This window comes from Trachemys scripta, chromosome 21 (assembly GCF_013100865.1).
Source record: "Trachemys scripta elegans isolate TJP31775 chromosome 21, CAS_Tse_1.0, whole genome shotgun sequence".
Lineage (NCBI taxonomy): Eukaryota > Metazoa > Chordata > Testudines > Emydidae > Trachemys > Trachemys scripta.
The window spans coordinates 12,420,279-12,447,481 of NC_048318.1; the positions used below are offsets into that span (position 1 = coordinate 12,420,279).

A 27,203-nucleotide genomic window follows, 5' to 3' on the forward strand; every position below is an offset into this window, starting at 1 on the left:
AACTCAGCCGGATCCAGATCTCAACTCAGCTGATTCACGCTGCAGTATGGAATTGTTCTACAGACAAGCTGGGCTGGGTTGGGTTGTGTGTGTGTGTGGGAGGGGGGAAAGTTAATCTGCATCGCACAGCTCAGCTCACACGGTTCGTTCCCCATCTTCAATGAAGCATGCTGGCAGCTGGCACCCGTCTGGTCTCAGTGCAACAGGGCCTATGGAGAGGTTACATCAGAACCAGGAATGCAGTTCGCAAAGCACGGGCCTGACTGGGGGCTTGTCTTGTTTCTTCCCTAGATGGCTTGACCTAGAGCTGGGGTTCCCCTTAAAGCAATGGACTTAATCCTTCATACCCCAAGATAGCTGCCTCTCTTTAGCCTCAGATCTAGTCTGACCCAGAGGTTCTCAACCTGGAGGTCACACACACGAGTCAGAGGGTTGTGACCACCCTGCCCTTCTCGTATTGTGTATGGGAAGGGGGGGTCAGCAGGGGCGGGAGGATTATGTGGAAGGGGAGTTGCAGTGTGGAAAAGGCTGAGAAGTCCTGGGTGCTGGTGTATAGATGTGGGGCTCAGGCCTTGAACAAGCACGGGCCATTCCCATTGGCGTCATCAAGATGGTCAACATAACCCAGGGATTAACTTTGTCCTGCAGGATCAGTCTCTCACACAGACTGGGAACTCGCCTTGGCCCGTCGCTGGTCGCTAGCATGCTCCGTAGCTTGCTGGGCCCGGGGCATCCCACATTCCCAAGAGCCCCCTGAACCCAGGGGCTGGGACTCAGTATGAAGGTACGTGTCTGATTGGTAGCTGCAGCTTTATGGCCTGTGCACAGCTCAGGGATTGAGCCCTTCCACCCTGCCCGGGGCTCAGAGTAGAACCCAGGGGGGATCTTTCGGGGCTGGGGGGTTGGAAAGATGCTCTCCTTTGGGTGTTCTAAGGACCTGGCAGGAATGTGGAGAGGGATGTTAATCTGGGAGGCTTTAGGGGAGGGATGAGCCAAAGGAATCCCAAGCAGTATTTGCGCAGCAAATTCAGTCCTGCCCAACCCTCCCCTTCCCTGGCTGCTCCTCGGGGACCAGACATTAACATCCAGAAGGCAGCCCCTGAGCCCCTAGTGGGGTGAGCCGCTGCCTCAGCTGGGGTCTGAATGCCACAGACCGAAGAGCAGGGAATCTTAGTGGCTTGAGACTAATCAGGGCTTCGGTGGCAGTTAAATTCTGATCGATGGCTCCCATGTAAGGCTGAGGGTGACCCCTCCGGATTGGGGCTGGGAAGGGCCAGCAGGCACTGTGCTGCCAGTGTTCATCACAGGCACCCCACTGGGGCTGGCACAGGAGAAGGGGGCACTCCAGAACCGGAGGCCAGCTCAAGAGAGGGTTAAAGAATAACTATCATGTCCCTGCTGCAAATGTGGGCACACGCTCGCCCTCACCTTGCTGCTGATGCACCGATAGGTTCCCCAGCCAGCGGCAGGAGCAGCAACGTGTGCTTCTGAATGCCAGCCAGGGTCCTGTTGGTTCAGATCACTGCCAGGCAAGTTGGGGGCAGCTAGGGAAATCTGTCTGTCCGTACTGATTTGGCCTGAGGTGGTCTTGCAAAAGTGCATGGGAAGGAAAAGGTCAGCAAGCGGCCCAAGGGCTGCAGGCAGGCCATGGGGCAGTGCCAGCCCCCAAGTCGGGTGTCCGTATCTTTATTCCATTGTTTGGCGGCTCTTCTCCTCTGACCTTCCCTCGCCTGGGAACAGCAGATGTCTGCAAAGCAGCATCACTTCAGTTGCAATCATTCAAGTCAGCAGCACCAACAGAGACTAATACGCTGATGTACAGGGGCATCGGCATATAGAACAGGATTCCTAACAGCTGGTTCAGCGGAGCCAGCCAAGTTCAGTGGGAGATAAGGGAGCACAGATTGGGCTGCGAGCTGGAAAGAAGGCAGGGATGGAGGGTGGGGGCCTGCTGCTCTTGTGCATAGTAGCAACCACTCCAGGGAAGTGCTGCCCTCATTTTCCAGGCCATGGCTTCCAGTTGAGCGATGATGGATAAAGCCCATAACATGGGGCTGCTTCTCCGCTTGGGCTGCAGGGAGCTGAGCTCGATAGAAGCCGGAGCTCCCGCCTTGTGCCATAAAGTGTTTTGTTTCTCTGCAACAAAATAAAAACACGGTGGGGTGTGTGTGTGTGTGTGTGTGCGCGCGCGCAGCTTGGGGAAAGATGGCGGGCAGGTGGGGCAACTTGGATGTATTCCTAAAGCTACATCTTTGCAACCTGTAGGCTGGCACAGCTGGCGGTGAGGGCTACATTCGGAGCCTGGCTGGTGGGCAAGAGTGCTGGCGAGGAACCAGCGAACAAGCTGATGTGAAGGAAGCTAGATCTGGCTGCAGAAGCCTAAGGACAGATTCTGATCTCAGTGTAAATCTGGAGCCAATAGAGTGACTCCAGATTTACGTCAGTGGAGCCAAGAGATGAATGGGAATGAACGATCGATTCTCCCTCCCCTGGGCTTGTTCCAAGCTGCCGGGAGCCAAACGTCCATGCAGGCTGAGTTCCCCCTGCCATCTTGGACAGGGTGAGCGCTGCAGGGCAAGGTCAGGGTGGCACTGATGGCCCCACGGGTGGGAAGCCCAGAGCTGGATGGCCAGGCAGCGTGAATTCCCCCATCTGGAAAGTGCGATCCTGCCAGGTCAAGGGAGCGAATCCATCAGTGCAGCAGATGGCCGGGGAGGACGCTAAGCGTGCCTCTGGTTCCTGTTCTGTGTGCCCTGTGCTGCAGGTACAGTCCCCGCCCATTAAAGAAGCTTCCCTGGCATCAGTCCATCAAAAGCACTCTGTGCCGCGCGCAAAGGCCTTGCAGAGCTCACTGTACCCGGAGAGGGCTCCTTGCACTCCCCTCCCGTTCCCGCTCCCTGCCCAGCTCAGCTTCCCTAGCTATTGCCAGGCACTGCCTGTCCTCCCACCAGCGCTGCCAAGCCCAGCACAAGCAAAGTTCTGATTCCTTTCATCAGTGCTTCCTTAAGAGGTCTCTGTCTTCTGCAACAGCAGGGCGAAGGCAGGCGGCCTGGAACTGCTCCACGGAGCGAGTGCTAGAGCAGCTGGGGGAGGTTGGCCTGAGTGTGGGAGCTGCTGTGGCTCAGAGCTTGCCTGTTTATCTCTGCTTTAATTTTAGGCCTGGAGCAACAGCCTTGAAGGTCTAGATGGTATCCCCATCCCCATCCCTGCCTGGCGAGTGAGTGTGGAATCCTGCCCAGTGCAAGCAGGGAACCTGCCTGCCGGTTTGGTGTGTCAGAGCTCTAGGGAGGGAGTTCTCCTCCATGAGGTTCCTAATCCCTCACCTCTTGGACGACACTCGCTATCAAGTAGATCCCCAAGGATCCATTTGTGCTGCAGGAACAGCAGAGCCAGGGTTGGAAGAGTTACTGGGACTTTAGCCATGTCTATAGGAGAGTGCGCTCAGGCAGTGTAAAGGCTGGAGGTCGATTCCACTGGCAGAGAGTCCATCTAGATCAGTGTAAACCCAGGGCTAGACTGATGCTTAGACCCTATGGGGAGGGATGCCCCAAAAAGACCACAATCCGCTCCGAGTTAGACAAGATCAATGCAGAGGTACTCCACAGTCCTTTCAGCTTGACCCTTGCTATGGTTAAAGACAGGGCCGGTACAACCATTTAGGCAACCTCGGCAGTCGCCTATGGCACTAGGATTTGGGGGGTGCCATTTTCTTCAGCAGCGACCTCGGCGGCTGGATCTTTGGCCACCCCGGTCGCCGCCGGCATTTAGGCGGAGGCAGCTGGGGCAGTGGAGCGCAGGGAGGGCCGCCTGCAGCAAAGGGGAGGGGGCGGCATGCAGGGGAACTCCCCGCCCCAGCTCACTCCTGGACCACCTCCTCCCCAAGCACGTCGTCGCTGCTTCACTTCTCCCACCTCCCAGGCTTGCGGCCCCAATCAGCTTAGGCGGAGGGTGGGGAACTGCCGCAGGGGGGGCGCCTCAGGGCGGAGGGGGGGAGATGCCGCTGGGGGAGGGCCTCAGGGTGGGGGTTCGGAGGGGGGACGCAAAGTGGAAGTTTCACCTAAGGCACGAAACATCCTTCTACCAGCCCTGGTTAAAGATCCCATGGAGACGCTGGAAGGAGTCCGATGTTTAGCTACAAATTCCCGCGTGGGTGATTGAGTTTTGCCTCCCTACATTCCCAGGGCAGTTTCAACCCAATGCAGGATTCCCCTTGTTTTCCCATCCTGTGGTACACTGTTGAACAGCTGCTGTGTTCCTTCCCAGCAGTCCCCCGTCAGAGGGCAGAAAAGTGATTCTTTGGGCATCCCGCCTGCATGTGCATTTGTGAAAGTCTTTGGGATTCTTTCCAGTGAAAATAACACTATGTAGGTTTAAAATTTTCAGGAAGAGCTAGTCCAGCATCAAATCCAGAGCTAGTCCAGAGACAGTCCAGAACAGGGCTGATCCAGAGCTCATCCATAATCAATCCAGACTAAGGTGAATCCAGTGGTAATGTAATCAATCCGGAAGAGTGTCACCCTAGAGGTAGGCCAGTGTCAGGAGAAGAGACAATCCAGAATTAGTCCAGAGTCAAATCAGAACAGGGAAAATGCAGTCAGACCAGGTCAATCAGTCTTGTAGTGCTAATCCAGAGTCAAGGGAGACTAATATCAGTCTAAACAGAAATGGGTGAATTATTTGTAGTGAAAAATGTATTTGATGAATTTCCCTTTTTTTCTGTTCTCAGGTTATCTGCAAAGCAGAGTTTGATTTGTATGAAAGTATTTGTTACAGGAAATTGCTTTATGCAAATACCATCCAGCCTAGGGCCCCCTGCACTGAGATTGTGAGGTAGTATGGCTTTTTGAGGAGTCCTGCACAGGCTGGAATTCCCTTCGTTAGTGACGGTTATGATGAGGCAGGAGAAAGTATGTGTATTTGGGGGATGGGGAGCTGGCACACTGTCCCAGGATGCAGCGACTCTCATTGCAATGAAGCATTTAATGACCCAATACGAAAAAAAAAAAAACCCATCAAAACCCATGCTGTCATATTACAGACAGCACATGGCCCCAAATGTTCACAAGCCAGGCATCCAAAGGCCTCTGGCAAACTTTGTGCACGTGTTGTACTCACAAACGAAGCATTTGTACGAGTATCAATGTGCACAAATCAGATGATCAATACTTATTAGATATGAAAAATCACATACACAGCACCATAAATATCCATGATGCTTTGCAAGTATAATACACCAATGCACAGAATGTCACATCACTTTCTACAAAAAGAAGAACAGGAGTACTTGTGGCACCTTAGAGACTAACAAATTTATTAGAGCATAAGCTTTCGTGGACTACAGCCCACTTCTTCGGATGCATATAGAATGGAACATATATTGTTCTATATGCATCCGAAGAAGTGGGCTGTAGTCCACGAAAGCTTATGCTCTAATAAATTTGTTAGTCTCTAAGGTGCCACAAGTACTCCTGTTCTTCTTTTTGCGGATACAGACTAACACGGCTGCTACTCTAAAACATCACTTTCTAGTGACCGATCTACTAAAGGGTAATAACCTACTACTGCTACCAACTAATGTGGTTGCACCTTTAGCTCAAGACATTTAGCTGATGCTGCCGTGCAGAATGTGCTAAGTTTGAATTCCACTGACAAGCCATGCAAATGCAGAGTGAGACACGTTCTCTGCCCCAGAGAGTTTGCAATCGCAGGGCCTGATCCAAACCCCACTGAAATCGGTGGGTGACTCTTCCCTGATTTCATGGGCTTTGGATCAGGCTTTTATCGCATCCACTCAGTGCAGAATTTGGGGGTGAAAACGTCATGGGTGCAAAATAGGCGTCTCCCACACACCCCATGAAAACATGGCTCTGAACTGTGCCCGCCAGCCCGGGAGGGACTGTTCAGTGGCAGTTAAACCTCTTGAGGAAATGTCAAGCTGTGGCATCCAAATTTGCCTCCTCTGTGCAATTGACAAGGGCCAGGGGGACCCCTCTGGGGAGCGGCCTGTGAGTCAAGCCCCTTCCTAGCTCGGTTGCTGCGCGTTTGGCTGGCAGCATGGGGCTGCACATACAGTAGTGTTAATACTCTCGCTCCTTTCCTCTCCGCCTCTGAACCGTGACTGGCCTCTCTGAGCAATGTGTTTGACTTTCCCATCTTTTATGTTTCCATTTCGCCTTATCTCTCTGTTCCTCTCCATCTCCTCTGACTCCTGCCAGCCTGTTTATCTGGCAGTTTTGAAAAGAAAATTGCCAACTTCACACCTGTCAGGTTTAACTGATCGCCTGTCACGGGGAGGGAGGGGCGTCTCTCCACCCAGCTCCGGCCCCACAGGCTTTGCTCTCCTGAGGAATTGCTCCATCCCCGAGGACTCAGAACACTTCACTTCCCACTGCCAAGCTTTGTTCACCTCTGCAGCTGCCGGCTTCTACAATGTCCCTTCAGCTACCTCTCTGCAATACCGATCATCACCGCCCGCTGCTCTGACATGCCACCTTTCACCCCAGGAGCTTAACCTGCCACACACACATTCAGCAGCTACGCCTAGGAATGCTCCCGGCAGCTTGGAGAGTGCCAGTCCGCTCACTTTGCAGAGGGGAAATTTGGGATGCGGAGGCATGTCAGCCCAGATCAATGGGAGTTAGCTGCCTAAATTGCTTTGTGGCTCATGGGCATTCCACCCCTGGCATGCTCTTGGTACCCCATCCACCTTTCTCTCCTCCTGATAGTATCACTTGGGAGAGCTCTGAATCCCTTTCTCTGGCCTCCTGGCCTAAGGATCTTTCTTTCTTCCCTTCTGTTTGTCAATCTACCTGGGTTCAGAAAAGTGAGGGGTGCCTAGAGCCAGGACTGCCACATAACTCTACTGATGTCCCTGCTGTTCCAGTCCTGAGCCCCGGCCAATGCCTCTGTGCCCTGGCAAGTAGCACCCCTTCTTCCTCAGACCTCTCCTGAACTGTGTGAGAGGTTTGCGTTCTATGGACAAATCCCCAGTCAGGTCTAGACAGAGCCCAACATTCCCATGCCCCCAGTGCCTTCAGCCTGGATCTCCAGAGGGGGAGGCGAGCACCCCAGTACCAGGGCCACCATGCAGGGTGCAAGAGATTGGCACGGGATATGTGCCAGGCTGCTGCCTCAGTGTGACAAGAATCCATCTCTGGCTTGAGAGCTAGAGCTCCTCCCTACTTGCCCTTCCAGAGGTAAAAATCAGCCTTTGGTTCCAGTCGCAAATCTCTTTCCCTGAAGTGTCTGGTTCCCGTTAGGGCTCAGGGGATGGAATGCAGCACAAATTGCTTCTCAGCTGGCCACTGGTGCTTCCTGGGACTCCCTGCCCCCCACTCCCCTTTCCAAATGACTTTTCCTTCCCTTGAAATGCAGAGGGGTGATTGGACTTGGCCATTTAGAGACTGGCAGGGGCAGATTCCCCAACCCCCCATGGGGGTGACAGCCAGACAGGAGGGACCTTCCTCTGAAAGGCATGGTGGGGGAGGGGCTCACTGCCCACCTGCTCCCTGTCTCTGTATGCAGCCCTTGTTCTGGCTACAAATGGGCCTGAGCTGCAAAGTTCCCATCAGCCCCCCCGAAAGTCTGAGCGTATTTTGCCCCCTCCTCATATAAACCCATGGCTGACGTTCAAAGGAGCTGAGAACCCGCAGGTCCCAGTGGCTTCTGCTGGAGTCATGGGTGCTCAGCAGAGAAGCAGGCCCATAGTGTCTAGTTACACAATAATCTGACTGAGACAGGTGGGATCTGAGGTGTAAATTCTGCCAGTGCCACACCCAGCAAAGGGCACTGAGGTTTCAGCAGCCAGAGGGGGGAAGTGGGTCCCATCCAGATGCTGCCAGCTGTGCAAGTGGCACCAGAGAGGTAGGTCAGTCAGATTGATCCCAACAGCTGGAGCGGAGCGGAGGCTGAATCACTCAAATCAGCATTACAAACCAGGCCAAAATAACATCACCGGGGCTTTTGTAATGGGGCGGAATGATAATTAAATAGAAATTAGTTCGTTAAATGGTCACTTCCTGGGGTTTCCTTGCTGTCCGATTAACTTAATTTTTAATTTGCATAAGCAATAAATGTTTAATTATGTTATTAATATATTTGAGTTGAGAAGCTTATAGGGTTTTATAATTGGCATTTAACTAGATAGTTCCAGCGTATTAACTGAGGTTTTATAGCGCCTCGCGACAGCTTCCCAATTATATCTGACCTAAAAACTGTGCCGAGGACCTGCCTTTAAAGTGTTACCTGAGCAACAGAATAGACGGAGCTGGGAGAGCGAGTGGAGCCCAGCTCCCGGGGAGGAAGCGCTCCCTGGCTCACAAAGCTGCAGGGAACATGCGCCGAGCAGTGCTATGCTTTCTGGGCTCTCCATGGAGTCTTCTGGGGTCTCTCCTGTCTCCGTGATGCTGCATGCTTGGCAGCTTTCCCAAAGACAGAGAATGCCAAGGCTCCTTCCCTTAGCATCCACATGCAGTGGGGAAGGGAATGATATTGACTCTGGGGGGAGAGTCGTCTAATGGGTAGAGCAGGGCTTTGGGGGACTTACCCCTGGTTTCTGGCCTTGGCTCTGGGATGGGGAATGTTGATTAGTGGTTAGAGCACAGGGGATGAAACTCAGGATTGCTGGGTTCTATTCCCTGCTCTGGGAGAAGAACATTGTCTAGTAATTACCCCAGAGGACTAGAGTCCTCTAGAGTTTAAAGCCAGAAGACAATTAGATCATCTAGTCTGATCTCCTGTAAGCACAGGCCATTACATTTACCCCTGTCCTGAGCCCAGTGACACGTTTGACTAAAGCAGAACTTGTGTCTGGCTGAAGTATATCTTCCAGTCTGGATCAGAAGACATCATGAGAGGGAGAAACTTGGTAGTTTGCTCCTCTGGTTAATCACCCCCACTGTTAAAAATGTGTGCCTAGTTTCTAACTTGAATTTATCTAGCTTTAGCTTCTGGCCACTGGTTCTTCTTCTGCCTTTCTCTATAAGATAAAAGAGCCTTGTAGGACCCTGTATTTTCATCCCATTATGGCATTATACCTTCAAGTCACCTTCAAGTCACCTCTCACTTAAGACAGTCCAACCTTTCCAGTGTTGAGGGCCAGAAGCACCTCCGTGGACCACATGCAGAAATACGTGCTCCACAAAATGGCATCCTCTGTGCGGTGTGGTCTTGCACATGCCTGTGTTCTGGTCCCCATTCTGGAAGGGGATCATTGTCTAGTAGTAATTGCCAGAGACCTAGGAGTCAGAACTCCTGGGTTCTATTCCTGGTTCTACTATTGACCTTCTACAAGTCATTCTGCCGCTCTGTGCCTCAGTTTCCCCTTTGGTAAAATAGTGATAGTGGGTCAAGTCTACCTCTGGCATATGAAGTTACATCATGGTTCATTTGACTCACTGGTGGCAATAGCAATGTCTGTTTCCCAAGAGTGTTGCAAAGATCCTCAGAGGAAAGGTGGTAGGGAAGTACATGGTATGGTTCTTTTTCCTTGCAAGGAGTGCAGTGCGTTTGGAGGTCTAGGGCCCAACCAAAGCACCCCTTTGGAAGGGGTCATATCAGGGGAAGCCTAGGAAAACATTACAGCTGCCACTACTATCCACGAGCTTGGATGCTTCCACTGGTTAGGGGAAGTGGCTCTTAACCTCAGAGCCATTGATCAGGAGCAGCCAACGTGACAAGCAATAGGAAAGGCAGTGACACCAGAATCCAGGCCAGAATCCAGGTTTGTGAATATCAAACAGCTTTGTTCTTATTCCAAGGTGCTCCGAAGCATCCAGAGGGCTAGGATCCTGGAAATAACTTGACTAGAGATTCCCTGCAATGCTCAGCGTCTGATGCCAACCCACACTCCTGAGGGACAGGAGAAATGTAACCCCTTTCCAGAATGACTGATGGTCCCAGTCCCACTCCCAGAGGTTGCTGGGATGATGTGATAAGGCTGTTCTAAGGAGAAGTACAAAAGAATAGTGCAAGCAGGTAGGAACAAAATCAGACAGGCTAAGGCCCAAAATGAGTTACAACTCAACAGGGCCATAAAAGGCAATAAGAAGAGGCTCTTTAAATACATTAGGAGCAAGAGAAAGACAAAAGAGAGTGTGGGTTCCCTACCCAGTGGGGAAGAATGTTGAGGTGTCTAATGCCTTTTTTGCTTCAGTCTTCACTAAAAAGGTTAATAGTGACCAGATACTTTAACACAGTTGATACTAACAACAAGGGGGAAGGAATGCAAGCTAACGCAGGGAAAGAACAGGTTAAAGAATAGTTAGATAAGTTAGCTATATTCCAGTCAGCAGGGCCTGATGAAGTTCACCCTAGGGTACTTAAAGGTCTAGCTGAAGCAATCTCAGACGCATTAGGAATTATCTTCAAGAACTCATGGAGAACAGGTGAGGTCCCAGAAGACCAGAGAAGGGCAAACATAATAGTTGTCTCTAAAAAGGGAACAGAGAGGAGTCTGAACACCCTAACTTTGATACCTGGAAAGGTACTGGATCAAATTATTAAACTATCAGTGTATAAGAACCTAGAGGATAACAGGTTTATAAGGCATAGCCAGCATGGATTTGTGAAGAACAAATCATGCCAAAGCAACTTAATTTCCTTCTTTGACTTTAGTTTACTGGCCTTGTGAATAGTGGGGAAGCTATAGATGTGATACATCTTGATTTTTAGTAAGTTAGTCCTCAAAGAGTAGTTATCAATGGTTTGCTGTCAGACTGGGAGGGTGTTTCTAGTGAGGTCCCACAGACATCAGTCCTGACTTTGGTACTAGTCAATATTTTCATTAATGACATGGATAATGGAGTGGAGAGTATGCTTATAAAATGTTGCAAGTGACACCAAGCTGGGAGGGATTGCAAGCACTTTGGATGACAGGATTGGAATTCAAAACAACCTTGACAAATTAGAGAATTGGCCTCAATTCAACAAGATGAAATTCAGTTAATACAAGTGCAAAGTGCTTCACTTAGGAAGGAAGAATCAAATGCACAACTACAAAATGGGGAATACCTGGCTAGGTGGGATCTGGGGGTTATAGTGGATCACAAATTGAACATGAGTCAACACTGTGATGCAGTTGCAAAAAGGCGACTATCATTCTGGGGTGTATTAATAGGAGTGTTGTGTGTAAGACATGGATGGTGATTGTCTTGCTCTGCTCAGTGGTCGCGCGTCCTCAGCTGGAGTATTGTGTCCAGTTCTGGGTGCCACACCTCCGGAAAAATTGGAGAGAGTCCAGAGCAGAGCAACAAACAGGAGAAACGGTTCAGAAAACCTGACCTGTGAGTAAAGATTTTAAAAAGTGAGCATGTTTCGTCTTGAGAAAAGAAGACTGAGCAGTGGAACCTGAGAACAGTCTTCCAATATGTTAGAAAGAGGACAGTGATCAATTTTAATCTGTGTCCACTGAAGGTAGGACAAGACGTAATGGGCTTAATCTGCAGCCAGGGAAATTTAGGTTAGATATTAGGAAAATCTTTCAAACTCTAAGGGTAGTTAAGCTCTGGAATAGGCTTCCAAGGGAGGTTGTGGAATCCCCATCATGGGAGGTTTTTAAGAACAGGTTAGACAAACACCTGTCAGGGATGATCTAGGTTTACTTGGCCTTGGCCCAGGGCAGGGGGTTGAACTAGTTGACCTCTCGAGGTCCCTTCCGGTCCTGTGATTCTTTTGTCTGGGCTCTGGAGGGTCTCCTGGGTATCTGGGAAGCTGCTGGAGATGGAGCAATGGTGGGGAAGCAGTGAGGCTTATCAGGGTGAGGCGCATGCAGGAGACAGCAGCTGCAGCAATGGCTGGTAAGCGAAGTATCTCCCAGTCTATTTGGAAGCCTCTATTTTTCAATGCTGCTGTTGTTACCTGCCAATCATGGACCAGGACCCCATTGTGTCAGGTGCTGTACAAACCTAAAGCGCTGCCTGGAGCCTGATTCTGCTCCCTTACATCATGGCTAACTCTCTGAAGGTCCCTGATGCCAGCGAGAGGAGGATGGGGTCTCCAGACAAACGCAAGCAAGGGTCTGTCTCCTGAGCCAGACTCATCCCCCGTGGAACTGTGGGGAAGCTGATGGGATGGATTGGGCCCAGGCTGAGTGGAGAGTGAGATGTCCCCAGGAGTGCCGCTGGAAGGTTGTTAAGCAAATTAACTCTATTAAAACAAACGATAAGAGTTTAAGCAGGAGCAGTGGCACCCCTATCTCTCCAAATTCATTTGGAGGCTGCCTGTAATAGCACGACCCTAATGCACTCTCCCGGGGATCCGTAGAGTATCAACGGCTAGAGACGGATTAGGGGGCTGGCTTCTGCTCTCACTTGCGATGACATAAATCTGGAGTAAGAGCACTGAAATCCCTGGAGTCCCTCTGGATTTACGCTGGTGTAACCGAGATCAGGATCTGGCCCCTTAGTTCCAGGAGAGGCAATTTCAAGTGCCATCGCCTCCTCGAAAATGTGCAGAAGAAAAAAATAAATTAGCAAAGGGATTTGATTGTTCATTTCTCTGCTAAGCTAGGAGGAAATGAAGCAGAACCAAAATTAAGAGGTAGGAGGGAGGGGGGAACATTCGACATCGCCAGGCCCCATCCTCCCCAGAGCCACGCAGGGGACGCTCTGCGGTGTTGGCCTTGCTTGGGAAGCAGCAGACTCCGGGCAATGGGCAATAGGTGGGATTGTAGGAGCAATGCGGTGAGCACTGGAAGTGGAGGGATGCACGGGATCAGATAGCAGAGGGGCTAAGTCTGCTCCCCTCTTTCCCAGAACTGGGCTGGGGGTGTCACTGGAGCTCACAGGATTAGCTGTCAGGTTTATACCAGGCCCTTCTTCATTTTTCTCCTTGTGTCTCTCACCCCTCGGAAATTCACTCTCTGGGATGGAGCGGTTTGTCCGGTCAAGTCCTAGTGTGCAGGAGGCTGATGGGGGGCAGACTTGTGGACTGACCCCCGGGGTACATTTTAGCAAATCTCCCATGGCTCCTTAATCCACTGAGTAGCTCCCTGGCTGACCCTAACCTGACCCATGGGTTCACTCCAATGTAGCCTTGCAAACCCCAGCATAATACCAGAGTCTATCTACCCTGGCCACACGTAAGCATGGTCCCCCTCAGGCACCACTCAGGCCTAGGATGATCCCGGCCACACCCCAAAATACCTGTGCACTCCCCAAGCACAGCCAAGGCTTGGCTAGGTCCCTGCCCACTCTCTTTGCTGAGGAAATAGGACCAAGGTGGAGCAGCAGGAGTCCCCTGGAGGCCTTGTCTGCTCCTTGCACGTGGGCTGACACCGCAGGTCTGCATTTATTGGCTTGGCAAAGAAATGCCCTGCCTCTGAGCTCTGGTTACCCCGTGGGGGCTGGGAGCGCCAGCTACACACAACGGTGACCAAGTGAAGCTGCAGCCTTTGTCCCTGGCAGTGATATCTACATCCCCCATGCCAGCACGAGCCCTGCTGCAGCAACCACCTCAAGGACTGGGATCTGGAGCAAATGAAAGGGTTTCTGGCCTGGCCTGTGTACTGTCTGGCTGCACAGGTGCCATGTGGTTCTCCAAGGGGGCAGCTAGGTTGCCAGAAGGCTTTCTTGGGGCACTGTGTGACAGGCGGTTGTGTGGAGAGATGGACCCAAGCAGAAGCCGCAGAGCCAAACACCCACAAACGTGGAGAGGTTGAAATCTGGATCTAGATCCAAATGTTGTGATTCAGGCCTTTCTGAGCTGTGTTGTGATTGACTGACTTATATGTGTGTGAGCGAGCGCATGCTGTAAATCCAATGAGGGCAATCCAGTTTAAGCCAACGGGGCTGCGCTGGGGTAGGTTGGCATAGCTGCACTGAAAGCAATGGAGTCCTGCCAATTTCCACCAGCACTGGATCTAGCCCTCTCTATGTTGTGCTCATCACTGCAGTAGCTTCCTTGCTAAATCCCCCTTGCACTTCAAAATGCATAAAGAGCTCTTTGTCCCCGTCCCCCTGGACTGTTGCGTGGTGTTGACGTGCGCCGTTGAACAGCTGCTGTGCTCCCCACCAGAAGTGGCTGCTTTTTCTGGCACGGGCAAAGTGCTTGGTGATCTCTCGGGGCCAAGGATATTCTCCAAAGATCAATCGCTGTTTCCGCCAGGCCTTGCTGGGTTAACTTTCTGCTCCCCTTGCGATTACCCAGCCTTAAACTCCATCCTTATTAGCGGCTGCTGGAGGAGACTCAAAGAGGAATTGCAATCGGAGGTCGCCAGGGGTCAAACTGCATTCCAGAGGAGATGAGACTCTCACAGTCCAGCAGCCATTTAACCACTGATGGCTCCTATGCTGGGGAAGAGGGGGAGGAAGGTCATTAGCGGCCAGAGATGAGTTTCTTCTGCTACCTGCTGCCACAGCCTGAGCCGGATGGCAAAGCAATTGCCCAGGTTAGAATGTGCATGAAATCTCAGCTAATATCAAACACCTGGGCGTATCCATTGGCAGATGGGTTTTCTCTTCAAAGCAGTAGCCCGGGGGAGGGGTCTGCCCCCCATTGGCCATGCTCCCAGCTCTCCACCGCCCCCTCGAGTTGTTTTCCCAGTGCTGGTCGGGGCTAGTGAACATAGAGCGAGGCAAACAGGCTGGGAGGGCACGCGGCCGCGGAAGGGAAATGCAATTGGTGCCCTGTGGGCTGGGTGCCAGGCCGTGCTCTCCTCTGGGACTTGATCAGCCCCCGGGTGCTGGCTGGTAGGAGATTGCTCTGTTTCAGTGACCAAATTAGGCCATGCTGGGGCTGGCACCGGGGCAGTGACCACAGCAAAGCCTGTAAATAGCTCCTTGTACCTGTCAGTTTTGAACCTGAGCAGCATGGCTGTGAGATTGCAGCACTCCAAGCATGCTTGCGGGGCTGGATGTAGGGGCGGGGGGGTCCGTGCATCTCTGTTGCACAGAGTGGTTGGGCTCGGGGTGAGATGAGGATTTCTGCTGAATGCCTCGGGGGGCGGGGGGGGGCATAGAGCTGCAGACCATCAACGCAGGCAGAGCTGGGAGCGTCTCCCTGAACAATGGTGGCTCTACCCTCTCCGCGAGGCTGGCAGCTGTGTAAGTGACTGTTACATAAACAAGGAGTCTCATCAAATAGCCTGGGCTTGCTTTTAAAATTCCTCCTTATTTATATAGTTCCACGGAGCCCGATGCAGGAATAACAGCTCTGCCTTGTCTCTGTTCTGGCCATATCCCCAGCTCTGCCGGTTATTAACCCTTTCGCTCCCTTTCCCCTCTTCCTTTGAGGAAATATAGGGCCTGCTTGTCCCCCTACCCTGCACCCAGTGGAGTCATTTATACCTGGGCCAAAGGGGTATAAACCGATATTGGATCAGGAATCTCTGCTCGTTCCCCTGGCTGGAGCATTTCACCCTGCCCACCACCACCATCTTTGCACACAAGATGACCTGAGCTGCAAGGCCCCAGAGAATCGGGTCCAGAGAGTTTTCTGGCTCAGAAAGCCCAGCGGCGTCCGGTCCGCCCTCTGCTACATTCAGAGATTTCTCAGAGCTGCCCCTCGCTCCATGGTTCCGGACTCCCACTTGAATGGCTGTCCCCTTCTCTGGGGTTTGAGCCACCACGCTGCAGCCTGCACTGTTGAGGGGTGTGACACAAGCTGAGCTGGAAACGCAAAGATCTGTTTGCACAAGCGTCGGAGCTGGGCAGCCGTGTAGGGTTCTGAACACGTGCTGGGCACTGTGGGGTTAACTCTGTGCGGCAGGCTCGGGACTGGGCATGGAGCATCGATTTGCGGCAGCCCAGTGGCTGATTCTCCGCACTGCGAAATGCCTTCACACGCATTCTCGCCTGCAGCCCTGCACTCGGGTTGGGAGCTAAGCAAGACAGGGCCCGGTCAGCCCGATAAAGGAGAGGCTCTCTAGGTCTCGTTCCCCGTTGCCCTGCGCCGTTGTTTACACCGGTGCAAACGGCAGGAGAGCACTATGGCTTGGATTTGATCTGCACTCACGCTGACCGTGCAAGGCAGGGGAGGTCAGACCCACAGGCTGCAGGAAGTGCATTGGTTGTTCAGCAGCCGGCACCCTCGCCTGACTTGGCACTGAACCACTGACCCAGCAAGGTGGCAGTGGGGAAGTCAGTGGGTCTCTCCAGCTTCTCCGCTCGCCACCTCTTTCCAAATCCCATCTGGGAACCTCTCTGTCCACCCTCGAAAACCCTCCCTCTCCCTCTGCTATTATTTACGTCTCACTTGCATTATTTTATCCTGGGGGCACGGTGCGTGGGGGCGGCTTGCTCTGTCTTGTAAATGATACCATTGCTGCTCGCACAGACAGGGCCGTAAATCTGAGCCAGGCCTCTGTCGCTGTAAATGGAGACGTCAGCCCTGTGGGGGGGTTTTGTACCAGGGTGTTTTTCGTGGCTGGCGGGGGTCTGTGCTGAGGACAGGAGCCCTCCCATGACATCCCCTTCAATTCGTCCGTCTAAAGGGGATTTTCTCTGTCCACTGGAGATTGTGCACATTCTTAGTGAACGGTCAACTGAATAAGATTGGTGGACATGAGCTAAATGAGCATCATGACTGGTTAATTACAGAGGGTCTTGATCTCATGAAGTGTTTTGATTAGTTTGTTTTGGGGCCGGATCGTCATCTCACTCACAGCTCTGATTGGCTCCTTACAGAGTCATGACCGTACTCAGGGTTATGATTGGTTTGTTAGGAGTCCTGCTCTCACCAGATTGGTTAACTAAAGTCTTGATCTCATGTCATGTTTGGTTTGGTTCTTTAGAGTTCCCCATCTCACCAAGTTTTGTGATTGGATCATTCCAGGTTCCTGATCTACCTTGGGGTTCTGATTGCACTGTTAGGGTTCCTAATTTCACCGTGTGTTTTGATTGGTTCATTAGGGTCCTGATGCCAGAGTGAACTGACAGGGAATCAACTGTCCCCAAACTTTCAGTCCTTCATCTCTTTCCTTTTTCATTCCTGGAATCAGGACCTACAGCTGAAGGCTTCATGGTCCACAGCTCCGAAGAGCCACATGGGAGCTGGAACTCCTGGGTTCCTGCCAGCGAGTGGAAAGTTGCATCTTCTTTTAGTGCATCGCTTTCCCCATCTGCGAAATGGGGATAAGAATACTTACTCACATTGGGGAGGAGCTTTGAGAACCCCAGCCATACACAACAGTGTGAGTGCAATGGATTCATTATTAATACATAGCTCTTTTAATCCACTTCCAAAGAGAGCCAGGTCAAGGTGGCTCCTCACCGTGTTCCCAACTCCAGGAGGGAGCAGGGGGCTGGGGAAGAATGGAATACAAGAACAAACCAAAGGAGGCAAATGGCACCAAAATTATTTGTGGGGTTTTTTTTTCTTTTCCTTTCCTCCTTAATTCTAATTGTTCACATTAATTCAGTCCCCAGCAGGAACGAAGAGCTCCCAGCAGCCTTTAGCCGCTCAGATAAGGCTGAGCTGTTTGTTTAGCCCCATCGGGCTTCCCGCTACTTGCCTCACTGCCAAATGCTTCATGCAAACTTTTGGGGGAGTTTTAAGCAATTCTAGCGTGACACGGAGCGAGGGGTTTTGCATTCTTAATTTGCAAAAGTTCTTCTCGGTCCAAGCCTGATTTTCCCCTCCCCCCTCCCTTGCCCATGCACTGCAATCCTGACCAGCCCTGGACCCCCACAGCTTTCCCAGTGAACCCCAATATTGACCCACGGCCCCTGCAAGTCCACTCCATGCTGTGCTTCTGAGCCCTAACCCACAGATCCCCAGTTATTATGAGGGCGAGGAGGAGCTTGGGCTGCAGTTGACCCCCCCGGCTCACTCAGCCCAGCTAATGCAGCTAGACAGACAGTCCGGCAGCAGGTTCATTAAGACGCCCCCAAGCAAGCAGCTTCTTGGAAGTGAGATTGATAAGGGCAGGGACGGGAAGGGCCAGGGCCATCTTCCCAGCTGATGCTGAGCCCTGGCCGCTGGTGGGGAACATCAGATGCAGAGAAGGGGGGAGCAGGAAAGTGAAAGGCTGAAGAGAGAAGCAGATGAAAGAGAAAACAGGGAAGGGGGAAATAGGAGACAGCCTCCTTCTCTGTATCCCTCTCTTTCCTGTCCTTTCTCCCACTTGGCCTGTCTAGCCAAGCATGCATCTCCCACTCGCCTACTCCCTTCGTTCTTTCCTTCCTCATCTATTCTGTGCTGGCTCTGATCCGGCCCCCATCAAATCCAATCACCTCCCAGCCGTGCATTCAGCGACACAACTGACGACTGTCACGTGCAGCGTGGTCTTTGTCCTCCACCCCTCTGCGTGTGCGGTGGAAGGGTGTGTTTTGGTAGGGTTGCTGTTGTGGATTGTAAATGCCCACGCAGCTCTGTGCTTTTGTCAAAAGAGGCGGGTGGGAGCAGTGCGCCTGCCACTGGGTGTGAAGGGGGTGAGGTCTGACCATCCTTAGTTCCTGGGGGAGTTTGTTCTGCTGTCTGGAACCTGCCCAGATGAGATTCGCCCTTGTGGGAGAAAGGGCCTGAGGAGTAGAGCTATTCACTACCATCCCCCTCATCCTGGAGCTCCTGCGTTTCCTTCATCCCACCGTCATTCCCTCTCCTCTTCCTCTGGCTTTCTTTTTCCATTGTCCTTTCTCTCTCTCTCTTCCCTGCAAATTTGAGGACTGCATCGCCCCCTCTCCCAATCTCCCTAACCCCTTCCATTGTCCTGAACTCCCGTGCCGGCTCTTGGAGATCCACCTGGCTCTATTTATTTATTTATTCCTCTCCCCCCGCGAGCCCTTTCCATGCAAAGAGCCTGATTTACAGCTGTAGCAGGAAGCTGATGTTCCCCGCTCGCTACCTGACATCAAGAGAGCCATTAGGGGCCAATTCATCATGGAAATGCCCCCGCCGAAGTGACTGGAAGATTCTTTACAGTCGTTGTCCCTGCCACAATCTCTAATGCAGTCCTAGAGATCATATCCCATTGCTTCAACTGTCTGTTTGAGCATGGCAGTAAGTGAGCTGTCTCAAGGCAGAAATATTATTTATGGGGTAATGTGGTGTATGGAGAGGGAAAGCGGGGGAGGGAGAGGAAGTGAAGTGACATAGCTCAGGAGGACGAGAGCCGGGCCTTGCCTTGTGATGACTGCAGTATCCTGCGACCTGCTCGGAGCTTTTAAAGACGGGCCTGGGGAGGCCAGGTGAGATGCCAGCTGATGGAGATGCTGGGGTGACTTGCCAGGTAGGATAAAGGCAGGTTAGCATCAAAGCGTGTAAAGTGATGGAAGAACTTCAGGGATATTGAGGTCGGGGCTCACTGTTGAGCATTTTCCGTGCTTGCTGCGATGTCTCGTGCTGGCGTTCAGAACCCTTTGCACTGATGTGATAAGTGTGCCGGTTCTTTGCCGTGTGGCACAGGGACCGATCGCTGGCAGTAGCTGGGGAGAGGGGACATCTCCGGGAATCCCGTGCAGACCCCGCTTGCTCCTTTGTGTAGCAGTCTGGGAGTGGGATTCGCACAGATGTGTTGCTTTCACGGATCTGGCACAGTTGGTTTTGCGCTGGCAATGCAATGGGGCTTCGGGCATGGGATGGCCGGGTGTCAACCTCACAGCTAAGCAGCTGGCGGAGTACCAGAACATGGGGGCTAATCAATAGGGGGCGCTTTTCCATCCAAGTCAGCACTGAACCTAAGTGCTCCACATAGGGCAGGGGTGGCCATCCTGCGGCTCCGGAACCACATGCAGCTCTTCAGAAGATAATATGCGGCTCCTTATATAGGCAGCGACTCCAGGGCTGGAGCTACAGGCACCAACTTTCTAATGTGCCGGGGGGTGCTCACTGCTCAACCCCTGGCTCTGCCACAGACCCTGCCCCCACTCCACCCCTTCCCACCCCCTCCCCTGAGCCTGCCGTACCCTCGTTCCTACCCCTCCCCCCCAGAGCCTCCTGCACACCACGAAACAGCTGATCGGGAGGTGCAGGGAGGGAGGGGGAGGCACTGATCAGCGAGGCTGCCGGTGGGGGTGAGGCACTGGGAGCGGGATGGGAGGGCTGATGGGGCGGGGGCTGATGATGTATTACTGTGGCTATTTGGCAATGTACTTTGATAAATTCCGGCTCCTTCTCAGGCTCAGGTTAGCCACCCCTAACAGAGTCTGTTGGATAGATTTTCTTGTGGCGGGGATATGCATCCAAAGTGCTGACCACACGGGGCCACTGAAGAGCCCCTGGCTTGGATTTGTTCAGGTGTGGCGGAATTTGACAGATAACAGCAATGTCTATTTTTAAGCATTATTTTTAGTTTTATCAATTTCAATTTTCACAGTTGCACAAAATTATGGGCGGGGGCCAGAAAGCAGGGTAGGTCCGAGATGTTGATTTCAACAAGTTAAAGCTTTATAACCATTAAAACACAATTTGTCAACATCGCATGCCAAAATAAGCAATGTAAATATCCTTAAATCAAACTCTAACAAGTTCTCAAGCAGCATTTTCCTGACTTTGCCTATCTGTCAATTTCAAATGTTATTGATGGAAATATGTTTTGTCACTTTGTGTATATGCAGTGAAATCGACGTTTGCCACTAAAAATCTAACCCATCCAAGCCTAAGTATATTAATTCCAGTGATACAAATACAGTCCACTGTGAGATATTACATTCTCCCTGCCTGTATCACCCTTGCCATTTCAACAGGGCACAACATTCTGCTTCACTTCCTGTCCCAAGCTGCATTGTTCCTGGGGGCTGTTAAGCAGTTGGTCTCTTCCACCCCAGGGGTAGCTGCTTTTCATCAGTGGAGGGAAACAATTCCGATATACATGGCAAAGCCCCAGACTATTATTATTCCATCTGCCCTACAGGGGGAATTCCACTGACTAGCACAGAGCGTCTTCCCTTCTATGAGATAGGTGGACACTGGATGCTCTCAGACTATGTGTAAGCCACAGGGGCTTTGGGGCTGGAAGGCGCTGCAGAGCTGATAGTGTTAACATCCCAGCTAGAGGAAGGTTGTCCCTGTGGTTAGGCCAGTCATTTGGGAAACTCGGGTTCAGTTCTCTGTTCTGCCACAAACTTTCTTTTTGTCCTTGGGCATGTCACTTAGTCTCTCTCTAGGTCTGAGTTTTCCCTGGGGGTGATGATGATAATCTGTGTCACAGGGCTTGTTGTGGGGCTAACCGCATGAAAAGATTGTGAGCTGTATTGATCAAAAGCCCTCTCCGAGAGGTGCATAGCTATGAGCTAATATTATTGTTGCAGTCTGTACGCATTGTCTGAACTCCGAGACAAAGCGAAAAATGACGGGTCTGGGTCCATAGCCCATTGTGCTAGGTGTTGTACAAACCCAGCAATATCTTCTTGGCTAAATCAAAATGAACAGCGCTGGCTTTACACGTTTATGCGGCTCTCCTCCTGCCTGCCTCCCCCGCAGCCGTCTTTCCTCAATGAGCTAAATGAAACAGAGCGGCGGTGCCGGGTGCAGAGTGGGGAATTGAGGTTTATTGCAAGGGGAGCTGCGAGCTCCTGCCATTGCATTTGGCCCTGGGGAGGGTTCTGCAACCATTCCTTCCTCTTCCCCGGGGGCAGCTGCTGGGTGTCACCATCAGGAAAACGGAACCCGCTGTCGTGACAGGGCCCCCAGGGTTGGCTTTCCTTCCACATCACTTCAGTGTGGCGGTGGACACGCTATCATGCTCTTAATGGGACCTGCTCAGATAGGTGCTCATGACTCCTTCCTGCTCAGCAATGCGTCCCCGTGGACGAGCACACAGAGAGAGTCAAGAATAAAGGGATGAGGGATTAGCTCCAGAATGCCTACTTGCCACGTTCCTGGCACGCCCTCGGAGAGGGAGCATGGTCTAGTGGCTAGAGCAGAGACTCGGGAGCCAGGACTCCTGGGTTCTAGATCTTGTTCTGGGAAGCAGCATGGTCTAGCAGTTAGAGCAGGGAGTGGGAATTGGGACGCTGGGGATCAATTCCCAGTTCTGGAAGGCAGGGGAGTTTAATGGTTAGAAATGTGGGGGGGAAGTCCGGATGCCTGGGTTCCTTTCCCAGCACTGCCCCAAATTACTGGGGGATCTTGGGGGCCAAGTCACTGCTTTGTTTAAGTGCCAGGGCTGGAGGTTGATTGGTCCACATCTCATCTGAGTGGGATGGCGGACGGGGGGTGTTGATCAGTCCAGCCCTGTAGTGTGTGTCAGGGAAGGATGCCAGGTGGTCAGCGCTTCTAACCAGTAACAGAGGCAGCAGGGACAGATAGGTGGGGCCCAGGGCAATCACCAATAGACAGGGCTGGCGTGATTGGCCCACGTCTGGTGCATGTGACATGCTCCGGTGGAGGATATAAACCAGATCGCACTTTGCACCTGGGCAGGGAGGAGCTGACCACTGGGCAGGTCTCCACCCCCTTTCCAAGGAAGGCACATGCTCTCTGTGAGCCGCATCCCTTCCCCAGGGGACCAGGCTCCAGCAAGCCCCTTTTTCCCCCTCCCCTGGATTTTTTTCCCTTCCTCCATTCCAATTATCTTCCTCTTTCATCACTGCCGGCGCTGTAAGTACAAAGTACCAATTAGCTAGTTTTCAAGTTTAATTAGGTTGGAAGGTAGAGCAAATTAAATCCTTTTATCGTACATTTCAAAGCTCTTTCCCATCAAGCCCACGGGATCGGTTTCCTTTGAATGAGGTCCATGTTAGCTGCATTGAGGCCGGCTCCGAGTCATGGAGCTATTCAGCTTCAGGGCCAATGGGAGCCAGGGCAGGGGGTATACGGCCCATCCGACAGTCAGGATATCTGTGCCCCATGGACGCAGGGCCCTGACACACACACATGCCCCCTGCTCTGCCCCCAGTCAGTCACTGCTTCCAGGAAGAAATGCGCTTCCCTGGGATTAACCTCTGCTAGTATAGACTTGTTGTCCTGGGCGTTCAGCCAGCTGGCAAAATACCAGCAGCTGAAGGGTTAACCCTCAGGAACGTAGCCAAGCCCCTGGTGGACTGCGAGGAGTTTTGGTGGGCGCTGGGGGGACCTGTGCCTGGGGGATCTCTAGCCACTAGGAGGGGGGAATGCTGGGGTTTGGCTCTGCTGCTCAGCATTGTAGTATTTGAGCACTAGGACTCTGGGCGGACAAGACCCCCACACCCGGTGCCCCATAGCTTTCCCCCTGCTGTTGGTTCTGGCTCTAATCCTTGGGACAGAGCTGGTCATGGGCAGGCGGGTCCCAGTGGGGTCCAGGCCATGGGGAGGGGAGAACTGGTAGAGTGGGGTCGGGTGCTTGGCCTCGGTGGGGAGGATCACGGTACGCGGCAAGGGGCTGATGAGTGGCGAGAAGCCTTGTTCACTCCATGGGAGGCCAGGGAAGGAGGCGTCTGGCGCTTCTCGAGACAGGGCCCTATGATCGGGGAATCCATGGACCCAATGGTCAGAAGGGGCCCAGATGGAGCAGTGTCAGTCAATAGGAAACCAGGTATCGTGGGGCAGAAGGTCTGCCTTGCAGGGGGAGTGATGAGACAGGGAGATCAAGGAGTGTTGGCGGGGGGCTGATCTCTTTCTGGGAGCCACAGGATCTGCGGTACTTTGGGCCTCTGCTCTGCTGAATGCTGCACCTGGCACCACTGCTCCCCGGGCTCTGGATGCTAACGCGTTCTGTCTCTGTGTTTGTTGCAGATAAACCGCTGCCTCAGGGAGCTCCAGGGGGCATTATCGGGATCCTGGGGGGCGTAATTGCTGCGGCTCTCATCATCGGCGTGGCCATTACTGTGTTCATCGTCTACAGGCGACAGCAGAAGAGCCGCACGGAGACCGACAATGACCTGTGAGTAGCCTCTGTGCTCGCTCCCAGCTGCACCTCAACCCTGGGCTCCAGCATTCCAGTCCTGGAGTGGCCCCACCCCACCTCCTTCCCTGCAGCTCTACTCCTGCTCCCCAAGCCTGAGCTGTAGCTCTCCCTGCTAGTCCAGTCCTGGATCCCTCCCCCGAAAGCTCTGCTGATACCCCTCAGTCCTAAACAGCAACGTCCTCTCGGATTCCCAGCCAGAGTCCTCACGCGCATCTCTTGGCCAATGCCCCTGTATCCGAACCTGCAACAGCCACGACAATTCCACTCCTCAGCTGCTCCTCTGCAATGAGTGCCAGCAGTGACACCTTTGTCTGCGGTTCGGTGACACGGGACGGCATGCGCTAGGGAGAGCAGGGTACAAACCCGTGTATGGATCCCGGGCTCCAGAGAGTGAAAGACAAGTGCTGCTCCTGACTGGCACAAACCTACACACTGACACCAGGCACATGGGGACACATGCGCATCTGGGTTGGACAAAACTGGGCGTCTTTAAGCAAATTGGTCAGTTTGATATTTTCCAAAATCACAAGCAAAGGGTGGGGAGTTGCAGTGGAGGCTGCCTGAGCCCTACAGAGAATGAGGTAAATAAATCTTTGGTGGAGGGGGTGGGTGGGTGGGAGAAGTGGTCCATTGGCTACTGATCAGGGGTGCCTGCTGGTGGAGAGACAACCAGGGCTTGCAGGCTAAGGATTGAACCAGGTTTTCCAAGCCCTACTCCCTGCCGACAGAGCTCAAAGTCCCACATTGCTTCCCCTGGCTTCTCTACCACCTTGTCACCCCGGCTGTGTGTATCTGGGGGCAGGTGTTTAAAGAGGAGGTGCGATAGGGGAAGCTGCAAAAACTGGATCACTGCCCATTTCGCTGCAGGGGGCCTGCTTAGCAGGCGCAAATGCCAGTGTGCTTATGCCAGTATGGGTGCAGGGGGCACTGCCTCGCCTGCTCCTCAGCAGAGCAGCCCCTTGATGGAGCAGGAGCTCAGGGGTCCACCGCCCGGCCCAGCCCCACCCTTGGATTTGGAGACTCTTGGCCCCTCTCCTCTGTCACAGCCCTTGGGAACTGATGCAGTGCCCGCTGTCCATGGTGCTGAAATATCCCCAAAGCGGAGCGGGAGGTGGGGGACATGCCCAAGAGGACCCTGCTCTCCAGCCCCGATGGCTGGCCAGGTTGGAGGGAGTGCCCCATATTGAGGGTATGCTGGGCATGGCCCAGGGCTGCTGAGCAGAGGAGTGAATTATTCTCTTTCATTGGGTGTGTTTCTCTCCCTTCTTCCTGCTGGCTGGTTTCCTCTGAATGATCAATCATCTTTGCTCCTCTCTGCCTAATCATGCAGGGCTGCAGCTCCCCCTCCTAACAGGGCCAAGCCATTACTGGCCCCAAGAATGACCCTTTCCCAGAGGGGATCCTAGCAAGTGTCTGTCTCCTGCATCTCACACGTGGGAGCTTCCAGGCCCATTTATAAAAATACCTGATTCCCCCCCCCCCAACCTCTAACGCTCTGGCAACATGCAGGGACAGCACCTGGTTCCCAGCTTCCGGCCCCCACTCACGGCAGAGTTCATTGTGGATCCTTTTCAAGTGTGGGAGAGGTTGGAGGAGGGAAAGTTTCTCCTTTGATTGTGTCGCTGGGAGATTCCGGGGTAGAAAAGCAAACAAGCCAACCTGCCTTCTCTGCCTCTTCACTCCCCTCCTGCTCTCCTGATCTCCCCACTTCTCTGAACACCCCCCATGTGGGTCTCCCTGCAGCTTCCCAGCCTGGCCCCCTCCCATTTCTACTCCTGCCCTCTCCTGCTCCCCGATCCCCCTCCCCAGGACTCAGATTAGGGCAAGAGACTGAGGCAGTATTCTCCCAAGCTCCAGTGAACAAGGCACCGGAACAAGAGGCGACTCATAATAGAGTGTGCACGGGTTTGAAGTATGATCCTGATGCATAGCTGGGCTCCTCCAATCCTCCTCATTGCAGGCTCCCCACCCCGGGCTCTTCTCCTGTGGCAGCTCTCTCTGGCTCCCTGACTGTTGGAATGGTTTCAAGTCACATTGCTGGGACCCCAACCTGCAATTCAGCCCTGGCCCCATCCTTCCCTAGGTGCTCAGGTTGTTGGCAAGAATCGGGTCTGAGTCCAGGCTCAGGTCCCACTAGCCACTTTCAAAGTCTGGGTTTGGGCTCATCTCTGCTTTCAAACACCCAATTTGTCCCCCCATTCTACTCTCCCTGTGCCCCTTCTTAGCACACTCTGATCACAAGAAGTCTGTAGCCACCTAGGAATTGGTGGTTGCCCCTAAACTACATGGCCAGTCAGACTCGCACGAGATGCAGCCCCAGCTCCATGAGCTAAAGGAGACTCTCCATTAGCTGCCATCAGTATGGAGTCTATGACACACAGACAGACCGTTCTGATTTAGAAGCGGGCAGTGGTAATACATCCACACCAGGCAGTTTGTTACAGTCTGGTTATTACCACACTGTGCTAGCCTGGCATCCCGCATCGCTTTGATGCTGGAGAAGGGACCAGCTCACTGGATCCCTCTTGCTGCTGCTCACTGAGGGTCCATTGCCCTGCTATGTCCCCTGAGGCACAGAGCAGAGGTCTTGGAGCAGAGTGGTTGCTCCAGTGTGTGCTGCACAAACAACCCGCCCCCCCCTCGCCCCGCACCTTTGGAGAAGTTCTTCTCATGCGTCCTCCCAGAGAACAGCATCCTCCTGGCTGCTGTATCCTTTTTGAGAGCAAACACCCTGCCTATTGCCCTCAAATCACCCCCTTCCCATTTGCAAAGGGAAAGCACCAAAGAGCTGAAGGACAAATGGAGCTCCCCCCACACACACATTGTTGTTGCATCCCGGCAAAAATTTTTTGCTCCATTTAATTCTGTTTGAGAGAAGGCACTGGAGGATGGCGGGAGTGTGCAGAGAGAGACAGCGGAGTGAAAAGCAGGAGCTGAGACAATAATAGCCATGTGGAGTGAAATTACATGGACAGCATCAGGCCTGCAAAAAGAGCCACTTTCAGACAGTTGGTTTCCCACAATGGCCCTCCACAAAGGCTCAAGAAGAGCACTTTAGCTGAGAAGAGACACATAATGGAGCAGGCCGAATGCCCTGACCCTAGGGCCAGGCCTTCTCCTGGAGCCTGAGATAATAGAGACATCTCCTCCGCACGATTCATGCCGTCCATCACTGTGTGGTGCCCCACTTTGCATAGAACCATCTAGGAGCTTGATCCAAAGCCCACTGGAGTCAATGGGTGTCCTTGCTGCAGTCCGCAACCCCCATTCCCAGTCCACCCTGCATCCCCATCCCGAGTCCTGCTCCGGGCTTGGAATCCTCTGGAGTTTGCGGAAACCTCCCCCCTGCCCCCCCCCCCCCCCCCCCCCCCCCCCCCCCCCCCCCCCAGCTCATCTCCACTCCACCTCCGCGCCTGAGCAGGCTTTTAGGCGCCCCCAACCA

General features: G+C 53.0%; 1 protein-coding gene across 5 annotated transcripts in view; it reads left to right on the forward strand.

Moving 5' to 3' along the window:
• The window catches only part of NECTIN1 (nectin cell adhesion molecule 1), a 154,438-nt gene that overhangs the window by 100,142 nt on the left and 27,093 nt on the right, over window positions 1-27,203 (forward strand). For all 5 annotated transcript variants that reach the window (XR_004643663.1, XM_034754671.1, XM_034754670.1 and 2 more), the window contains exon 6: window positions 23,590-23,737. Coding sequence is in view for 4 of the 5 variants with exons in the window: in XM_034754671.1 (XP_034610562.1) it covers window positions 23,590-23,737 (148 nt within the window). In the remaining variant the exon portion in view is untranslated. The remainder of the gene's footprint in view (window positions 1-23,589; window positions 23,738-27,203) is intronic.